The sequence below is a fragment of the Macaca fascicularis genome, chromosome 4, assembly GCF_037993035.2.
Source record: "Macaca fascicularis isolate 582-1 chromosome 4, T2T-MFA8v1.1".
In the NCBI taxonomy this organism is placed as follows: domain Eukaryota; kingdom Metazoa; phylum Chordata; class Mammalia; order Primates; family Cercopithecidae; genus Macaca; species Macaca fascicularis.
The window spans coordinates 38,036,741-38,055,848 of NC_088378.1; the positions used below are offsets into that span (position 1 = coordinate 38,036,741).

At 42.7% G+C, this 19,108-nt stretch overlaps 1 protein-coding gene across 2 annotated transcripts in view; it reads right to left on the reverse strand.

The window, feature by feature from the left end:
- The window catches only part of SLC2A12 (solute carrier family 2 member 12), a 63,300-nt gene extending 45,929 nt beyond the window's left edge, over positions 1–17,371 (reverse strand). For both annotated transcript variants that reach the window (XR_012433452.1, XM_045391505.3), the window contains exon 1: positions 17,113–17,371. Coding sequence is in view for 1 of the 2 variants with exons in the window: in XM_045391505.3 (XP_045247440.2) it covers positions 17,113–17,227 (115 nt within the window). In the remaining variant the exon portion in view is untranslated. The remainder of the gene's footprint in view (positions 1–17,112) is intronic.
- Positions 17,372–19,108: the final 1,737 nt, after the last annotated feature.

The following is a 19,108-nucleotide window of genomic DNA, read 5'->3' on the forward strand; positions in this document are numbered from 1 at the left end:
AAAACAACCCTGTGTGTGCATGCTTTTCAGCTAGCTGTAGGATTTCAGCCAGAAACAAGGTCTTTCTGACCCTCGTCCATTTTCCCCTGAAGCAAGTCATGGAAAGCAGAATTTCTTTCCCCAAGGTGGGTCACAGAAACCAGAACCACTCTGCCCCAAAGCAAATCGTAAAACCTAGAAAGGTCACTCTCTCCCTTTTCCCTTGAAAACCTTATTTCATGGGAGTCCTGCCCTCTGCCCAGGAGGAAGAAACGCCACACAGTGAGGCCCAAAATAATCTGGGCAGGCCTTGCTGGGTTCCTCTGTCAGTTTATTACTATTAACTCATATCCTTTTATTCAATCACATTTCTACACGCCCATCCTTTCTTCATCAAACTTAAGCATAAAATCAGACATTTTTCCCTGAGTCTTTAGATCTTCATTTTGAAAGCCTCCCATGTCACATCAAACTTTGATTAACTAAATTTGTTATGCTTTTCTCTTGTCACTCTGTCTGCTGTGATAGGAGTGTTAGCTGTGACCCTTGATGAACGAGGAACAGCATCACACCTTTCTGTCTCCACACTGCTTTGCTAGAAGTACAGCAGCAGCAGTAGGAGGAAGATCTCCAATTTGCCTTTTGATGCAATGACAATTCTTTATTAAGCTGATAAAGTAAAACCATTCCTATCAAAGCTGTGATTCAATCAACAGCTTTATGCAAACAGGTGCTGAGACCTGCAGCGCAAGAGCACCAAGGGCGCCACGAGACTGCAGCGCCAGCCACCACCACAATAGCTGCATTGTCTGCTGGTCACAGTGAGTCAGATGAAACCACAACTGTAGCTGGCACTCAACACAAAACAATCCATTTTTCACAATATTTGAATTTCTGCCTGCTTCCTTCGTCTCTTTCTTCCCCATATGCCTTTTTTTGCATATGGACATAATGGGCACGCAATAAACACTTGCCAGCTGACTAAATCCTACAGCCAGCTGAAAAGCATGCATACACAGGTGTTTTCTTTTTCTTTCTTTGGCAGGCAGCCAGGTAATTATGTAGCTTGACCAACTGTGAATACAAATTTAAAAGACTCCCCCACCCCCACTTCATATTTTGTTCAAGAAAAACTTGCAGTTGTCCAAAAATGGCCTTGCGTCTACGGCTTGCCCTTCCTCTGCTCTTTCTCCCTGAATGCCTTTGATCCCAACTCATCTTCCAATAGTCATCTCTACTAGCACCTCATCTCACCTCTGAAGCCCGCTCCTCAGTCCTCAGCGTTACTTTGCCCCCAGCCTATGTGCACCCACTGTGCACAGAATGTGTGTTTAGAGTCCATCTCATTTTAAGGCACTCTTTGATTGACCTGCTTGTCTTCACTATTAGACTGGAAGTTCCTTGAAGGCAAGAACCCTGCCTTGCTGAGACCTGTCCTTTCACCCCAGCCTTCTGGCACAAAGTGAACACTCAATGTTTGCCGAGTGAATGAATGAATGAAAACAACACTCTAGGATACTGATCCTTACACCTCTACTCCCCACAGTTGTATCAACAGACTGTGGTTAATCTGTAGTGTTATATAATGGTTAGCATCTAGAACTTTATCTTCACATAAATATTTAGCAATTGAATAGCAATCCGTTAGCATTTCTATGAAGGTTTTAGCACTATGTTTAGCTAGCTGATATAGCACCATTTCAAGGACCATAAAGTGTTTTATTGTCACAACTATATTTATATTTTATTAAACTTCAGCCCTATGCATGGAATTGTTCTCCAGTTGTTCAGACAGAGTGTTTAGCAGCTCTGTTTCAGTGGACCAGGTCTTCAGGTTTCACAACATTCTCCAGGTACCACCACTCCAGCCCATCTGCACCACTAGCTGTTTCCAGAATCTTCTGTGCTCTTTCCCAGCTTTGTGCTGAGACTCATGCTATTCCCCTCACCACAGGGTCCTTCGCCTTCCTTCACAGCCCAAGGAAACCCGATTCAATTTTTTTTGTTTGTTTGTTTGAGGAGTCTCACTCTGTTACCCAGGCTGGAGTGCAGTGGTGTGATCTCTGCTCACTGCAACCTCTGCCTCCCAAGTTCAACTGATTCTCCTGCCTGGGCCGCCCCTGATTCATTTTTAAAGGGCCAGCTCAAATATTCCCTCCTCCATAGGCTTACCCTCTTGGGTTAGCTTTTTTTTTTTTTTTTTTTTAGGCGGAGTCTGGCTCTGTCACCAGGCCGGAGTGCAGTGGCACGATCTCAGCTCACTGCAACCTCCGCCTCCCAGGTTCAAGCGATTCTCCTGCCTCAGCCTCCAGAGTAGCTGGGACTATAGGCGTGTGCCACCACACCTGGGTAATTTTTGTATTTTTAGTAGAGATGGGATTTCACCATGTTGGCCAGGATGTTCTCAATCTCCTGACCTCGTGATCTGCCTGCCTGCCTCGGCATCCCAAAGTGTTGGGATTACAGGTGTGAGCCACTGCACCTGGCCAGGTTAGCTTTAATCTCCCTTCTCTCTCTTGCCTTTACGTCCAAGGTCTTACAGCACCCTGGATTATATTTCATTAGGTTTGTATCCTGCCTTAGACTGGGAGCATGTTGGGAGCAGGAATGTCTGTATCATGGGGGCCAGTGCTCAGTAGAGGTTACAGGATGCCCCTGGAAGGAGATGCAGGAGCTTAGCAGAAAGCTCACCTCCTATAACCTCCCAGAGGGCACGTCCCAGGGTGAGTGCTGGTGTGGTGTTTCCAGCCCACCAAATGTCCAACATGCTGCTCCTTGGCCTTGGGCCCTGCGTGGCCACCCCTGTAGTGACAGATACTGGGTACAAGGCTTATCTAGCTACTATCTCCCATCCCTCCCCTGCACCCTGATCCTCTCCTCAGCACACAGTGAAACTCGGACCAACAGGAATTTTGGCCTCTCTTAACATCTATTATTATTTGAATTTTCTATGGAAAAAAATATAGAAATGTTGCTATCTTTCTTTGTTAGTTTTCCAAACACGGATTTGATTTAGTGGCAATTTTACAGACATCCTTTCCTGAAACTCTCATATTCTTCCACTCCTATTGGCTGAGGAGGTATTAAGAGGAGGCAGTGTTTAAATTTGCATGTTAGTACTCCCCTGTGCTTTGACTTGTGGTTCACTTTTTCTGCCTGATTATGTGTATGTGTATGACTTTCATTCTTTTTCTTTCTGCTTTTTCCTTTTTTTTTTTTATTGAGACGGAGTCTCTCTCTGGTGCCCAGGCTGGAGTGTAGTGGTGTGATCTCGGCTCACTACAACCTCTGCCTCCCAGGTTCAAGCGATTTTCCTGTCTCAGCCACCCAAATAGCTGGGATTACAGGTGTGGGCCACCATGCCCCCTATTTTTGTATTTTTCATAGAGACGGGGCTTCTCCATGTTGGCAAGGATGATCTTGAACACCTGGCCTCAAGTGATCCACCTGCCACGGCCTCCCAAAGTGCTGGGATTACAGACGTGAGCCACCGCGCCTGGCTTCTTTCTGCTCTTCCTTTTATCCTCTCTTCTTTTCTTTTCTTTTCCTTGACAGATTCTTGCTCCTTCACCCAGGCTGGAGTACAGTGGCGTGATCCCAGCTCACTGCAACCTCTGCCCCTGGGTTCAAGCGATTCTCCTGCCTCAGCCTTTTGAGTAGCTGGGATTACAGGCACCTATCACCACACCTGGCTAATTTTCATACTTTCAGTAGAGACAGGGTTTCTCCATGTTGACCAGGCTGGTCTTGAACTCCTGACCTCAGGAGATCCACCCACGTTGGCCTCACAAAGTGCTGGGATTACAGGCGTGAGCTACTGCACCCGGCCTCCTTTCTTCCCTTCTTCAATTCAAAACTTTCACCAGGATAAGTCTGGTGCATTTTCTTCTAAATGTTTCTGCTACTTGTTGAGTTCTTTATCCATTCAGAAAAGATTTCCTCAAGTATTTTTGTTCTATTTGTTTAGGCATAATTATTTATATGTTAGTTTAATATATTCATTTCCTCTTTCATCTTTGTCTTCTCATCCTTTTTATCTGCATCCGGAAGAGCATCTCATATTCATCCTCCACATCACAGATTTCAGATGATGATTCTGCTGTTGCAGTTTCATTCCCTTCCACTCTACACATCATGGATCTATTTGCATCTCAGTTCTCAGCAAGCTCTATCTTCACCTCAGTTTATTCTTATCATCAGACGTGGTTTACATCTTTTGCCACAGAGTCTATTTTCAAAAATTATATTGAGAACAGAAATCAGATGCTTTCCATAATTTATTTATGTTTCCTATAAATAGAAATATTAGAATGCACCCTTTTCCTCTGTATTTGAAACATACTTGGCAATAACTAGATTTGCTGCATTCTTTTCACCTGGCCCCCAAATCAATTATGATATTTTTGACTGTGACATAGTTTGTTTGTTTTTTTTTATCGCAATTGATGTCCCATTCCAAGACTGTGATATTGTTTTAATGTATATACCCACTAAATCTCATGTCGAATTCTAATCCTGGATGTTGGAGGTGGGGCCTGGTGGGAAGTGTTTGGGTCATGGGGGTCCTTATGAATGGCTTGGGCCATCTGCTTGGTGATAAGTGAGCTCTGACTCTGAATTCAGGTAAGATCTGGTGGTTTAAAAGTGTGTGGCTTCTCTCCCCCCACCCCACACTCCCTCTCTCATTCCTGTTTTCACCGTGTGATGTACCTGCTCCCCGTTTGCCTTCTGCCATGATTGGAGGCTTCTCAAGGCCTCCCCAGAAGCAGATACCGCTATGCTTCCTGAATTACCTGCAGAGCGGTAAGCCAGTAAAGCCTCTTTTTAAAAAATAAATTACCCAGTCTCAGGTTTTTTTGTTGTTGTTGTTTTGTTTTTGTTTTTGAGACAGGATCTCACTCTCTCACCCAGGCTGGAGTGCGGTGGCACAATCTCAGCTCACTGCCACCTCCCCACCTCATAGGCTCAAGTGATCCTCCCACCTCAGCCTCCCAAGTAGCTGGGACTACAGGAGCACACCATCACACCTGGCCAATTTTTTGTATTTTTGATAGAGATGGGGTTTCGTCATGTTGCCCAGGCTGGTCTCGAACTCCAGAGCTCAAGTGATCCTCCCACCTCAGCCTCCCAAAGTGCTGGGCTTACAGGTGTGAGCCACCACATCGGGCCTCAGGTATTTCTTTATAGCAATGTAAGAACAGGCTAACACAGACTGCAAGAACCCCAAGCCCTGAAAAACAGAAGCTTCCATCATAGTGGCATTTATTGTTTAATTAACTAAAAGACCAGGTTGGGTTTGGTATCTCCAAGGACTCACACTGTACTCATCCTTCTGTTCCCGTTTCCTCAAAGGGTTGTCTGTTGTCCCCTGGTTTGCCACCATATGTGTAAGGTGGCTGCCGCAGCTCTGGGAATTATGTTCCCTCACAACCACATCCATGGGCAGGAGACAATAGAAGGAGGCTTGGGACAAGGGTTTATCCTCCTGTGCCTCTCTCCTTTTATCAGGAAGAAAACTTTCAAGAAGCACCCTGGAAGACTTACTTAATATCTCATTGACCAGAACCATTGGATGACTGGTCAAACTTGGCTGTGAGAGAGACTGACAAGTGTGTATCTGATCTTTTAGTTAGTTAGTTTCCATGTAGGAAAAGTAGAAAATCAGAGGGGAGTTGGAAAGGCTGTTGTATATTCAGTGTGTGACACACCTTATTCTAGCCACCTGGTTTCAGTTAGAAACTCCTTTTAGGTCTCTTGCACTGGAGGTGCAATTGATGTGTACAGCTGCTAGCCAACTTTCTGATGTCTGTCTGTTATTTTTCTGGTGTGGTTCCATTGAACCGAGAAAGGAACTTTTTATTTATTTATTTGTTTATTTATTTTGCTTCCACTTTTTGATCCCCCGATTATGAATGAGGGAGATCATTCCTGGATTATTTAAAGCAGCCTGCAGTTCTTTACTTGTCAGAAACAGTGGGTGCAAAACAAACTTCTGGAGTGCATTGTTCCAGTGGCTCTGACAGACTTTATCCCTTCTTAACACTAGTTTCATATTTCAAAGTGCCATGAGTCACTGTCTTGCCTATCCAGCCCAGAGTTGTCGAAATCATGGAAATGGGAGTCCCTGAAGAGATACAGAAAGAGAAATGACCAGGCACAGTGGCTCACACCTGTAATCCCAGTGCTTTGGGAGGCAAGGTGGGAGGATTGCTTGTGGCCAGAAGTTCAAGGTTGTGGCCATGATTGTACCTCTGTCCTTCAGCTGGGGCAACAAAGCAAGCTGTCTCAAACAAAAAATAATAATAATAAATAAATAAGAGAGAGAGAGAGAGAGAGAGAGGGAAGTGATAATGACAGGATGGGGGGATGGGATTGAAGAATCAATCAGGTATTAAGGCAAGAAATTCTGACCCTAAGAGAAAGCAGCTCTGAGGGTCTGAGAAGCTCTTTCCCTTCCTTGCCTGGTGAAAGTTCCATCACTGTCAAATGAGGAGGCACAGTGGCAGTCTATGGGAATCCAACATTTTACGCCCCAATCTTATACATTAGGCTCCCCATTTTATTTACTGTTAAATCCTAATTCATTGACAAATATTCGGGCTTTCAATGGTGTGGTGATTTTGCACTTCTGTCTGTATTTTTGTGGAGATTTTCGATGACAGATGGTAAAGAGGGAGGGAACCTGGAGAATAAACCCGCAGCTGTCTTTCCTAGAGTCCCCTGACACTCCAGGAAGGGGATACTCAATGTGTGTGAGCCTTGGTGAGCCATGGACATTTGAAAACTGACATCTCCGAAAGGATCCCCAGTCCACTAAACATTATTTAATCTTGAAAAAATAGTAAAAAGACTTATCTGTACTTCACAATTTCAAAAGTATATAAATGGGATGGAAAGTTGTTTTTAAAAAAATTCAATGTGCTAGTGAGTACACAGCAACTTTCTGTCACTCTATATTTTCTAATCGATAAATATAAAACTGCGAAGACTGTTTTGGGAGGATTTGAAGTTGTTTTTATATTTTAAAAGGAGTTCCTGCACTCAATAATGGTTGAGAATCACCAATAGTGCTTTATAAATTATTTAATTAGGGAAATGAAATGGGAAGAATATAAGTTATATTTGTGAAGCCTGTGGATGAAGGTCCTTTTAGGAAGAGCAATTTACTAAAATTAATACCTGAATGACCACCTGAACATTAAGGGTTAAGCTCACCATTATCATGTTGATAATGGACAGATGGCCTATGGGAGAGAGAGAGAGGGAGGGAGAAAAGTCTGAAGTGCTCTATCAAATACAAAGGGGGGATTTTGATGAAAGAGAGAGTGAGACAGAGAAAGAGAAAGAGAGAATGAAAGGCTGAGAGAGCCCAGAAATAGAAAAAAAATAAAATAGAAGGTCAGGACAAGTTGACAAGTTGTGGGGAATGGGGAGAAAGAGAGACACCAAGGGCTCAGTATGATAAGAAACCTGCGGATTTTTTACAAGTTGATTTACAAGAAACTCCTGGCCAGGTTAAGTGGCTCACACCTGTAACCCCAACAGATTACACACACATTTGGGAGGCTGAGGTGGGAGGATTGCTTCAGCCCAGGTGTCTGAGACCAGCCTGAGCAACATAGTAAGACCCTGTCTCTATTAAAAATTCAAAAAGTTAGCGGAGTGTGGTGGCGTGCACTTGTAATCCCAGTTACTTGGGTGGCTGAGGCAGGAGAATCGCTTGAACCTAAAAGGTCAAGGCTGCAGTGAGCTGTGATTGTGCCACTGCACCCCAGCCTGGGTGACAGAGCAACACTCTGTCTCAAAACAAAGCAAAACAAAAACCAAACACACACACCCCCCAAAAAAGAAACTCCTTATGGTGGATTTGACGAGAGAATGCTTAGAATGGGCCTACCTAATATTCGATTGCACTACAGCCCTCTTCAAATGCTTAGTAAAAATCTACAAAGAGTATATATGAATGGGATTCAAGAATGTGAAGGAAAGACGGCTGCTGTCATCTAAGAATGGATTGGAGCAGGGATAAGAGAAAAGACCAGTTGCTGGAGTGGAGGGCAAGGACCCAGAAAAAGCAGGAAGTTGGTGCAAGAGGGTGATCAGAACCACGAAACTCCTGAAGTGCACTGTGTGTGTTTGGATGGGAGGCTGGTGGGGAGGAAGGAGGCATGTGGATTTAGCCACATGGGACCTGCGGTTATTTTTATTTTAATATTAAAAGAATGGTGACCCCATAAAGCTACAGAATTTGGAGACATGTAAACGAGGATTTCTAAAACTCCCTACTTCCGTCACCACTACCAGCACTTTTAGAAATTTTCTTGATTTCTCAGGCCGGGGGTGGTGGCTCACACCTGTAATCCCAGCACTTTGGGAGGCTGAGATGGTGGGATCACCAGGGCAAGAGATCAAGACCATCCTGGCCAACATGGTGAAACCCCGTCTCTACTAAAAATGTAAAAATTAGCCAGGCATGGTGGTGTGTTCCTGTAGTCCTAGCTACTTGGGAGGCTGAGGCAGAAGAATCGCTTGAACCCAGGAGGCAGACGTTGCAGTGAGCCGAGATCATGCCACTGCATTCCAGCCCAGTGACAGAGTGAGACTCTATCTCAAAAAAAAAAAAGAAATTTTCTTGATTTCTCTAAATTAATATGGTCTCCTTCCTAAGAATTCCTGCTTTCATGGTACTTAGTTCACAAAGGTTTTGTGACATCCTTTTTAAGCTAAGGAAGCTGTGCCTGCTGCCAGCTTCAGATTCCTTTGTCATTCTCTTTTCCTGCTTTGAACTCTGTGCTCCCAGAATTCCGAAATATGTGTAGCTCCCTGAATGTGCTATTCTCTCTTCTCCAAACATGTTCAAGTTATTTTCCCTCCTTAGAATGCTCTGTAAAACTACTGGCTTCAGTTTTACATGCTCGGCTCAACTTAGCCATCCTGTCTTCCGGGAGTCTTCAGGGACTGGCTGAACTTCCCCCTTTGCTATCATAGTATTATCTATAATATCAAGCCATCTCCTCCATCAAAGGATTCCTGATCCCTCATCTCTCTCCGCTATTTGGCAATAAGCATCCACGCTGTGAGGATGCCTTTCGTTTATCACCAGACTCCAGGGCCTGGCATCATATCTGATTCCTACTACCCACTCAGTATTTGCTGAATGGTTATCTCGCAGTTATTTTGATTTTTATCTTTTTGATAAGTTGGTAAAACCTACAGACAAGGATAATAGGCTGGGCATGGTGGCTCACACCTGTAATCCCAACACTTTGGGAGGCTGAGGTGGGTGGATCACTTGAGGTCACGAGTTTGAGACCAGCCTGGCCGACATGATAAAACCCCATCTCTACTAAAAATACAAAAATTAGCAGGATGTGGTGGCAGGCATCTGTAATCCCAGCTACTCGGGAGCTGAGGCAGGAGAATCGCTTGAACCCAGGAGGAGAAGGTTGCAGCGAGCCGAGATAGCGCCACTGCACTCCAGCCTGGACAACAAGAGTAAAACTCTGTCTCAAAAAAAAGAATAATGTCTTAGATACATTTTTTAACCCTGAAGCATCCAGCACTGTACCTCTCATGTAGTAGGTACTCAATATGTATTTGCAGAAGTAAAACGCTCTTTAGTTCACCAATCGCTTCTTTACTCATTGACTCCTTCAACAATTAAGCATGTACTATGTGCCAGCACTGTCTGGCAGGCAAGTTTCATCTGATGGCGACTGCAATCAGCCTTCGTGGTTGCTGGCAGCATCGTGTTGAGATGTTTCCTAGGTTACATCTGGATTTAATGGCACTAGAAGTTGGTACTTGTGCCGCATAGATGTGATCCCTCATGCGTAGGCTTGAAATACAGAGAAAAAGGCATGATTCCAGCCTATTATGAATCGCACAGAACTTTCCAAGCACTGTCAGTCAGCTCAGAGCTCTGACAGGTGCATGAAATACATATTTTATCCAGAAACGTATAATCTTATAGAAAAATACAAGTTACATAAAAAATTAGGGAATTAACTAAAATAGAATGCAAACAAGTCCTGAAATGAGTGTAACTGGAACCCAAATTCACAGATCAGAAAGTAGAAACATCAGTGCTGGCTGGTAATATTGGTCAAGAGAACAAACCTGCCCTGGATTTAGGAAAGTGAGGTTCAGATCACTGTGCTGTCCTCTAATATCTGTGTTACCCAGGACAAGTCCCTTTGCTTCTTTCCAGGAGGAACCTGGACTTAAAGGTGAAGGACAGTGTGGAATCAGAGGCCTAATTAGTTACCGGCTAGACTTTGACAAGTCCCTTAAGATTTGTGTCTCTCTGTGTCCTCATTCACAAGATAAAGATAATAATATTACCTCCTCCGTAGAGTTATAAGAATGAATGAGACAGAAGAGTCCCTGGTACCTGGTAATAAGTGATTGGTAAATGTTGGCTGTTGTTCTTAGCCTCAGTTTCCGTATCTGTGAACTGGGGTGCCTCATTGGGTTGTTGTAAAGATCTGAAGGGATTACAGTAATAGAACCACTTGGCCCACAAGAATCATTCAACAAAAGCTCCTTTAATCTGAATCTAGAAGGTAAAATCTTCATAATACAGAGGTAAAGCTTTGAAACAGCCTTTTACTGATAGCAACAGAAATAAAATAATACCTTATTTCCAGCATAACAATTGTGTCTTTCATAAATTCTTGAATTCCTTTGCTTTCAAAATTGGCAGTACCTACATAATTGGGCTTGCAGCATGAAAAATTCCTCCTGTGATTTTGCCTGAAGGTTTCTGCAGCTTAGTTTCCCAATATAAATAAAACATTTCATTAGTGTGAGGATGCGCTCTCACCACACAAATTGACCCTAATTACAACTTCCGTTTCCCCTATTCTTAAAAACTTTGCACATCTGAAGCTGAGCTGTCATGGCTTTTTAATTAGCATTACACATGACTCCCAACGCTGACTTCCATGAAGTGTGGAGATGTGTGTGGGAGCAAAACATTTTGTATAAAATAGTAATGGACAGTGCTAACAGCTCCAGAGCCCAGGGATGCCAGGCAGACCTGAGTCATGGGTTGTTTGAGAAACAGCTACTTCCAAGGCAATCACAATTTAACAGTTTAAAATTAAATTACACTTGCTTTACTTAAAAAATATATTCCTGAAAGTCAAACAAAGAATTGCATTTTTCTCCGTGGAATTTTGGCAAAACAGTATGAAATAAATCATTGTTCAAAAATAATGAAATCTCCTAAAACTAGAATGATGTAATAAATTATTTTAGTCTTATTATTATTTCTACTAAGTAGTTTAGAATAATTAGGTGGGCAGCGGTGCCTCACGCCTATAATCCCAGCACTTTGGGACGCTGAGGCGGGTGAATTGCTTGAAGCCAGGAGTTTGAGACCAGCCTGGGCAACATGGTGAAACCCTGTCTCTACTAAAAAATATATTTACAGAAATTAGCCATGTGTGGTGGTGAGTGCCTGTAATCTCAGCTTCTTGGGTGGCTGAGGCATGAAAACTGCTTGAACCCCGGAGGCAGAGGTTGCGGTGAGCTGAGGCTGCACTCCAGCCTGGGTGACAGAGCAAAACTCTGTCTTAAATTTTAAAAAAGAATGATTAGTATATTACTGAGGCATAGTCACTTAGCAAAAGAATAAGTAAGTGTGCTATAACATGGGAAGAAAAATGATGCCAATGTGCAAAGACAAAACAAAATAATACAGAAAAAAACATTTGAATTTATGATTTACTCTAATGGTAATATACTTGACTCAGTTTCAGCTGGGAATTATTTTGAGGATGTCATATTCAGTGACGTTAACTGAGATTGAGTACTTTTGAAGGGAAGAAGGGATGAGAAATCATCCACATTTGATATTTGGTCAAATAGCCTCTTGGGAAGGAGCCAATTCCAACTTTTCCTTTCTCATCACCATAACTTGGTATCTTTTAAGTGGCTTCCATTGTATTAATTTTTTCAATAACTCATCCTTCTGGGGAAAACTGTTCATGAGAAAAAAAACTGAATGAAGGAGCTCTGACTCTACTCAATTTTAAAATCTTATATAACTCGTTTTTGCTCATACACTGAGTAAATAGCTGTTTCAACTGTTGCATAGTGGTGGAGGGCCTTTTAGAGCTCTCAGAACTTTTTTAACCCAAAGGCTAGATAGTACAGAGAAAATGCTCCCTATGAAACCATGATTCAAAGACAAACTATTCTTGAATGAATAATAAAATCCTACATACCTACAGCAATTAAAAATTGCATTTTAAAATTGGCGGATTCATCTTTTGTATACACATGCAAATCTCAGCTCCCTTCGGCTGCTCCAAGGTAGATTCAGTATATTTTGAGTTCTGTCTCTACCAACTAGTGTAAGCCCTAGACCACTAAAGAACACCCTCTTGAGAATTCACAAGAAAGATACCCTGTGGGCTCATATTCAGGTCCTATCAGCTACCATCAGGCCTATTCCTGGGCTCTCAGCTGCCTCAGCAACTGTTGGTAATCTGACAGAGAGAAAGGTGATGTTGAGAATATTTAACAACTAGAACAGAGGCACCGACCTATCAGAATGGCTGTAAAAACTGGTTCAGGCATGCTGGTGTGCACCAGCTCATCTCAGCCTGCTCAGGTGGGCTCCACCGCTTGACCGGCTGCTCTCAGGATGGCTTGATCCGGGTCTGCCAGGCCCTGGCAGGGCAGGCTTCCTGCAGCATGTGACTGCTGCTGCTTCAGAGCCTCGGAGGGGGTCTGTGGCAACCTCTCTGCCCTCTCTGGGTGACACGTCCTTAAAGAGGAGCAGGACCCACTGCTGAGTATGACGCATAGCACCCAGAGTTTGCAGAGAAACATCTCCCACCATGTTGACAGCCTTTTCCCTTCCCAGGAGATCCCAGAGGAGCCATTTGCCCAATGCTCAGAGTGGTGAAAAGCCTCAAATCTAGACTTTTGATGTGATTTCCAAGTGAGTTTAAATGTACAGTCACAGAGATACGCTGACTGGACTGAAAGAGGAGATGTTTATGTTTAAATCTGGTCTCGTGACCACACAGAAGAGCAAGTGGTCCTCCATAAATGAACATGTCTAAAAATCCTGTCATTTCCAGCCAGGCACTGTGGAGCACACCTGTAATCCCAGCACTTTGGGAGGCCAAGGTAGGAGGATCACCTGAGGTGAGGAGTTGGAGACCAGTCTGGCCAGCATGGTAACCCCATCTCTACTAAAAATACAAAAAGTAGCCAGCTACTTGAGATGCTGAGGCACGAGAATCACTTGAAACCGGGAGGCGGAGGTTGCAGTGAGCTAAGATCGTGCCACCTTACTCCAGCCTGGGTGACAGAGCGAGACTCCGTCTCAGAAAAAACAAAACAACAAAAAAACACCTGTTATTTCCTTGGAAATGCGTATCACAGTAGACACAATCATTGTTGTCAGATATTGACTTTTTAAATACATATGTTTTTAAAGCACTATAATTTTTGTCACGGGTTTTGATGCTTGATTTTTTTTTTAATATATAGAAAGTGTGGAAAAATGGGAATGGCCCAGCATCAAAAACTCTGAGATGCCTGGGTCTGCCCAAGGTAACTGGCCTCTTACTAGAATCTGTCTTCTCACAACCAAAGCTCTGACCTCTGCTCAAGCTGGTTGGCCTGACTTTCTCTTCCCTGAGGATGAGTTTGTTTCCAAGTCTCCATCTCTTTTACAAGTTGACTTCCCCTAGAGCTGACTGATGAAGCCTGAGAAAGCCTGGCCGGATGAAATTCCAGGGGGCCCAGTTTAAGCTAAACTCGGGAGACCAGCACTCAGCAGGAACATAGTTACAGTTACATCTTACATACTCACCACCTGCCCAGCTTCCATTTAGGAAAAAGGAGTTCACAGCTTTAAACGTGTTTCAGAACAACTGGCTTAGAATGCTCACCTGCTGAGCAGAAGTATGTATTTCTTAAATTTCAGACTGGGGCATCTTCAGAGGGGATGAAGGACAGTCCTTTCAGCTGGGTTCATGAGTCCCGTTCTTCATGTTCTGGGTCCCACTGCCAGAGAGTTCTGCAGTGCTGACAACCTGCACTCATACGGTAAATATTGTTCTCGGTTTCTGAACCTTTGGGCAGATGGGGGTGAAGGGAAACTTAAGAGGACTCTCTCCACAGCCAATTGTTTGGATCATGAAATAAAGGAAACCTGGGAGCTGCAGAAGTCAGTGTTGAATCTCCTGGGCCAGAGGCCACCAGGGTCAGTTCTGCACCATCCTCTGTGTGACCTTGGGCCAATCACACATCTTCTGACCTCAGGTTTCGCTTGTGTGAGTTGGTCCATCCATCTAGTATCTCACTTCACTTATGTCTGTTGTCAACTCTAGGCACAAGAATTTCAAACTGAGCTTAATCCTGCCTTATACTAAGATGAATTGGAACATGTCCATGAAAGTGAAAAAATTTACTAAAAATGTAACCACTTTGAGTCATAGCTTATTGAAAATGAATTAAGTTCATTAGCTTCTAGTCACTGGAACAAAGCATTCTTTTCAGTTAAAGAGGGTTAGTCAAGAAAGACCTGCCAAAATTTTTCACTGTGCACAGTAGCATCAAGGGAGTTCAACTGCAGACCTTAGGGGGTTGGTTTTGCTTTGTTTTTCAGTATCTCACATGATTTAATTACCTTGTCCTGAGTTATATAACTCATTCCTCTTTGTGCTTTGATTTTTCCATCTAGGAAGGTAGAAAAGCTTGCTACCTTCAAATGCAGACATATTATGATCATTGTTGAGCATAATTTAAATATTCTGAATTTCTTAGATGAAAGCAACTATAGAAGTTGAAAATACGAAGAAGCCAAATGGAGTATTTGACAAATATGATCTCATTAAATCTCAACACCTTCATAAAATAGATGAAGATACCATCCCAGTATTAATGAATGGAGACTTTGAGTAACTTAGGAAAACCATACAGCAAGTCTGCACTTTGCATTCATTTATACATATGTGTGTATAATTGCTTTCGGGTGCCAAAAGACATTTAAGACAAGTTAAGAAAATTTACAAAAGTAGGAAATAAAAGGTTTGCATTCATGTAAATGCATATTATATATAGCACAAATCGAAGCTGTGTTCCTCCGACATTTTAAGGAAACATTTAGGCTTTCTGTGCTACATAATGAAAGTTAATTTAAAATGAAATTTGAAAGATAATTTATGGTACTTATTCATTTATTATTTCTTTACAACAACGAAAACAGCTGCACTTTAAGTTGAATTTTATGCATGTAACCAACTATTGCAAATGTAAACACACATTATCTTTCTTCTGGATAATTATGAATTTGTACAATATAAGCTATTAAGAGCACATTGTACCTTCAAAGCCGTATCAAAATAAACAGTCCATTTTTAATGGTTACTACAAGAGGACTTCCTAGGCAGTTTCTTTTCATCTTCTTTGTGACATTATCACTGACTCTATTTAGTGAGTCCTTTTGTTAACATCACCACCTCAGCTTGCTCTGCAGTCTACACTGCAGCTCATGTTTCCAGGAATTTGGAGAAAAGAACTTTGCAACTCTTTCCCTTTATCTCCAAATATGTTTCCCTGCTCTGAGGGAACTTGTGGGCCAATGAGTAGCAAACACTTAGGGAAAAGGGCACCTCTGCATAAGAGACGGCAGGCCATATTGAAAGATGACCTCAGATATTCTTTTATTATTATTATTATTATTATTTTAGACAGAGTTTCACTCTGTCACCCAGGCTGGAGTGCAGTGTCGTGATCTCAGCTCACTGTAACTTCCAAGCGATTCTTATACCTCAGCCTCCCGAGATTACAGGCATGTGCCACTATGCCCAGCTAATTTTTTTATTTTTCTGTATTTTTAGTAGAGATAGGGTTTCCACTCTGTTGGCCAGGCTTGTCTGGAACTCCTGGCCTTAGGTGATCTGCCCACCTCGGCCTCCCAAAGTGCTGGGATTACAGGCATGAGCCACCACGCCCAGCCTCATTCTTGACGAGAAGTGTGAAAGCAAGAGAAGACTGAGACGAAGACATGGAAGATGGAGGGCTTCTCCACTCCTGAAGAGGGCCGCTTCATGCCTCGATGTTAGGGGTCACAGGTTCAATTCCCCAGGATCAGACAAACCCACAAGGCAAACGTCAGTATTAGGACCATTCCCAAGAGAAAGACAGATGTCTTTTGTATCGTTTAATGTATTGGATTTTGCATGAAATTTCTATATGCTGCTTGGGAATGTAATATCTGATTAAGAATACAGAGCTGAGGAAAGTAGTAGGAAAGAGAAGATTATCTGTGTTTGTTGTCATTTCATATTACAATTACTTTCAATTCCTTTCAGCACAAACTAAATGAACAGGAAGAGGCAGCAAAAAGTGTACAATGTATTTGTGGGAATTGTAAATGTGGAAGGGAAGACCAGCCCCTGATTTATCAAAGATGGCTTAAATGAAAAAACTTTTCCAAATTTCACCTTCAGAAGGACAACATAGCAAACAAACCCAGTTTGCAAGGCCAGTTTCAAAAGAAGGCAGCACCCAGCAAAGCAAGCGTTTCAGGCTCTGAGTAACGCTCAAATTCATCACAAACGTGCTGGGAATTTAAAAAGGAAGTTTGTGTTCTCATTGATTACATAACTAATAATTTTATGAAGCCTGTTTAAAATACTGATTTTCAAAACAGTGGTTATAATGTCAACTGGTTACACGGTGTACATTTGTGACAATAAATGAAAAAGTGTGGGCATGCGTGTGCCTGTGTGTGTTTACAAATGAGACTATCCTTGCCGGTGGACCGTTCCAATATGAAAAAGATTCATACATTGTATTATGTAAACACAATTAAGGGGATCCATCATACCGGTGGTGAATGTGTAACCTGTATTTTCTTGGCACGTAAGGTTCCCCCAAGACTTCGATCTTCACAGCATTACAGCTCAGAGCTATCCCACGTCCCACCAGACCCTGTCCCCTTCTCTCCACGCATCCAGCGCGCCCACACGCGTGCGCCGCGCGCGCGCACACACACACACACACACACACACACACACGCAGACTCAGGAGACAGTACACTCGGGAGATGAGTACAGCTTGCTTCTCTGCGGTCACCCGAGCACCGCAGGCTCACTTTACCTCTCGCCCAGGGAGGATGCCGGCTGCCGCTGGCTCGGTAGCTGCCCTCCGTCTCCACGGCTGTCCCCTTCTGGTTCAGCAGATTGGGGCCCTCCGTGTTTTCAACAGGTACCATGGTCACGTAGAAGTTACAGCCGCTCCCCCGCCACCGAACAGCCCCGACCACCCCCGCTCCCACGAGAGGTCACTTTCCCCATAATAGCATGCTAAAGAAGAGTGTGGGGAAAAACTTCGGGCAAAGCTAATGTGATTTGTGACCAACTTTGTTTCTATTTCCGAAGGCTTTGCCCTTTTCGGTGACACAGGCTGTTGCTATTCCAAGCAGCCTATCACAGGCAGGGGGAGGGCCGTGAGTCAGAGGATTGTTTTTGCCTTTAGATGCAGAGTTGGAAGCAAGGGGTTAAAAGAAAGGGAGCTCAGACGGAGTATTTGGCCATTAGCTAAGGGTAGCTCTTGTACTCTAGCACCTTTGAAAAGAGGCAGAGAAAAGAAACATGCAGATTTAAATGCAAGCTGAGAGTGGAGATAGAATACTCGCAGATAGTATCAGTTAATCTTGCAGAAAGAGGAACAATTTATGCAAAGACATACCAGAGGGAAAAGTGTGTCAATTTTTCAGCGAGACTGTTATTCCAAAAGTCATGGTATTTACCAGCTTACACAAAGCATAAAATACCTTTATTGTTTCAACCTGATTTTCATCTAGGCAAATGCCTGTATCTTTCTCTCCAAGGCCTGTCAGATAAATCACAGCCTGAAATCAAGAATACACAAACTCAGAATGCGCAGATTCTTTAGACTTTTTATATGCTGAGGTTATAGCAAAGTAATCCATTTTTTAACGCAGAATTGTCTTTAAGAGACAAATTAACACTGAATCTTCTATTAGATTTCATGTTTGCCTAGGTAGGAGGAGGATACTCCCCACTCAGAGAGGCCAGACTAAGTGACCCATTGTGTGGGTGGGGTGGTCATGTAATCTCAAACAAAATCAGGGCATGAGAGGATCTTTTTCTGATTTGTGAACATATTTATTTAAAAAATCTTACAAGGTTATGACATTTTACTTTCAGTTATTCATTCAACAAATCATGTTTATTTAAAAAAAAAAAAAAAAAAAACACCTCATAGAGGAAATTGAGATCATCTTAAAAATCATTCGGAATAAAAACTAACATGTATGGAGCACTTATGTGCCGGAAATTGTGCTAAGCGCAATAACTCAAATGATAACTTTGAGCAGGTACCAACATTATAGAAGAAGAAATAGAGGTTGGGTAACCTGCCTACAGTCTCACAGCTAATCAGTGGTAGAGCTGAGATTATGAATCCAGGAAGTCTAAAACTGTAACTCTCCTATATTCTAACTTCCCAGCGTTGTCCTTTTCTGATTTTCTTGGCTTCCTACACATTCAGACCTACCTGACTTTAAGAAGATGCCATGAAATATGGCTTTTAGTCCTAGGCATTTCTCTGGACAGGAAAACAAATTTGTGCTTGTATAAGCAGAAGCTAAATTTTTGTTACTTCCTTTCAACATTTTAGCTGAATCACCGCAAAGCTCTCAATTCACTTATTTGTACATTTCCTTTGCTCATCGCTACATAATTATATATTTTTCTTATGTTTCAGGGAAACAGGTAGCATATGGAAACAAACCTATAATAATTCAACTATTATTTATTATGTACCCGTTGTATGTCTGCTGATAGTGCTGGAAAATGGAAGTCGTCCAGGCATAATCCAGGCCCCTTCTGATTAAGAGGGTAAGAAGTTCAGAATCCCACACATCAGTGTCCCCACTAAAGAATGTGTAATGCAACGATGGTTTGAAGCAACTCATTTTATTAGTTCCCAGGGTGCGTTACAATTATATAGGAGTCTCAATTTCTATCTGTGAGACACATGCTTCCCATAAGTTCTATATATTCTCTTGGCTTCTCACTTCTTTCTGCTCAGAACCAATGACCTCATTAGGGGTAAAATGTTCTTGCAA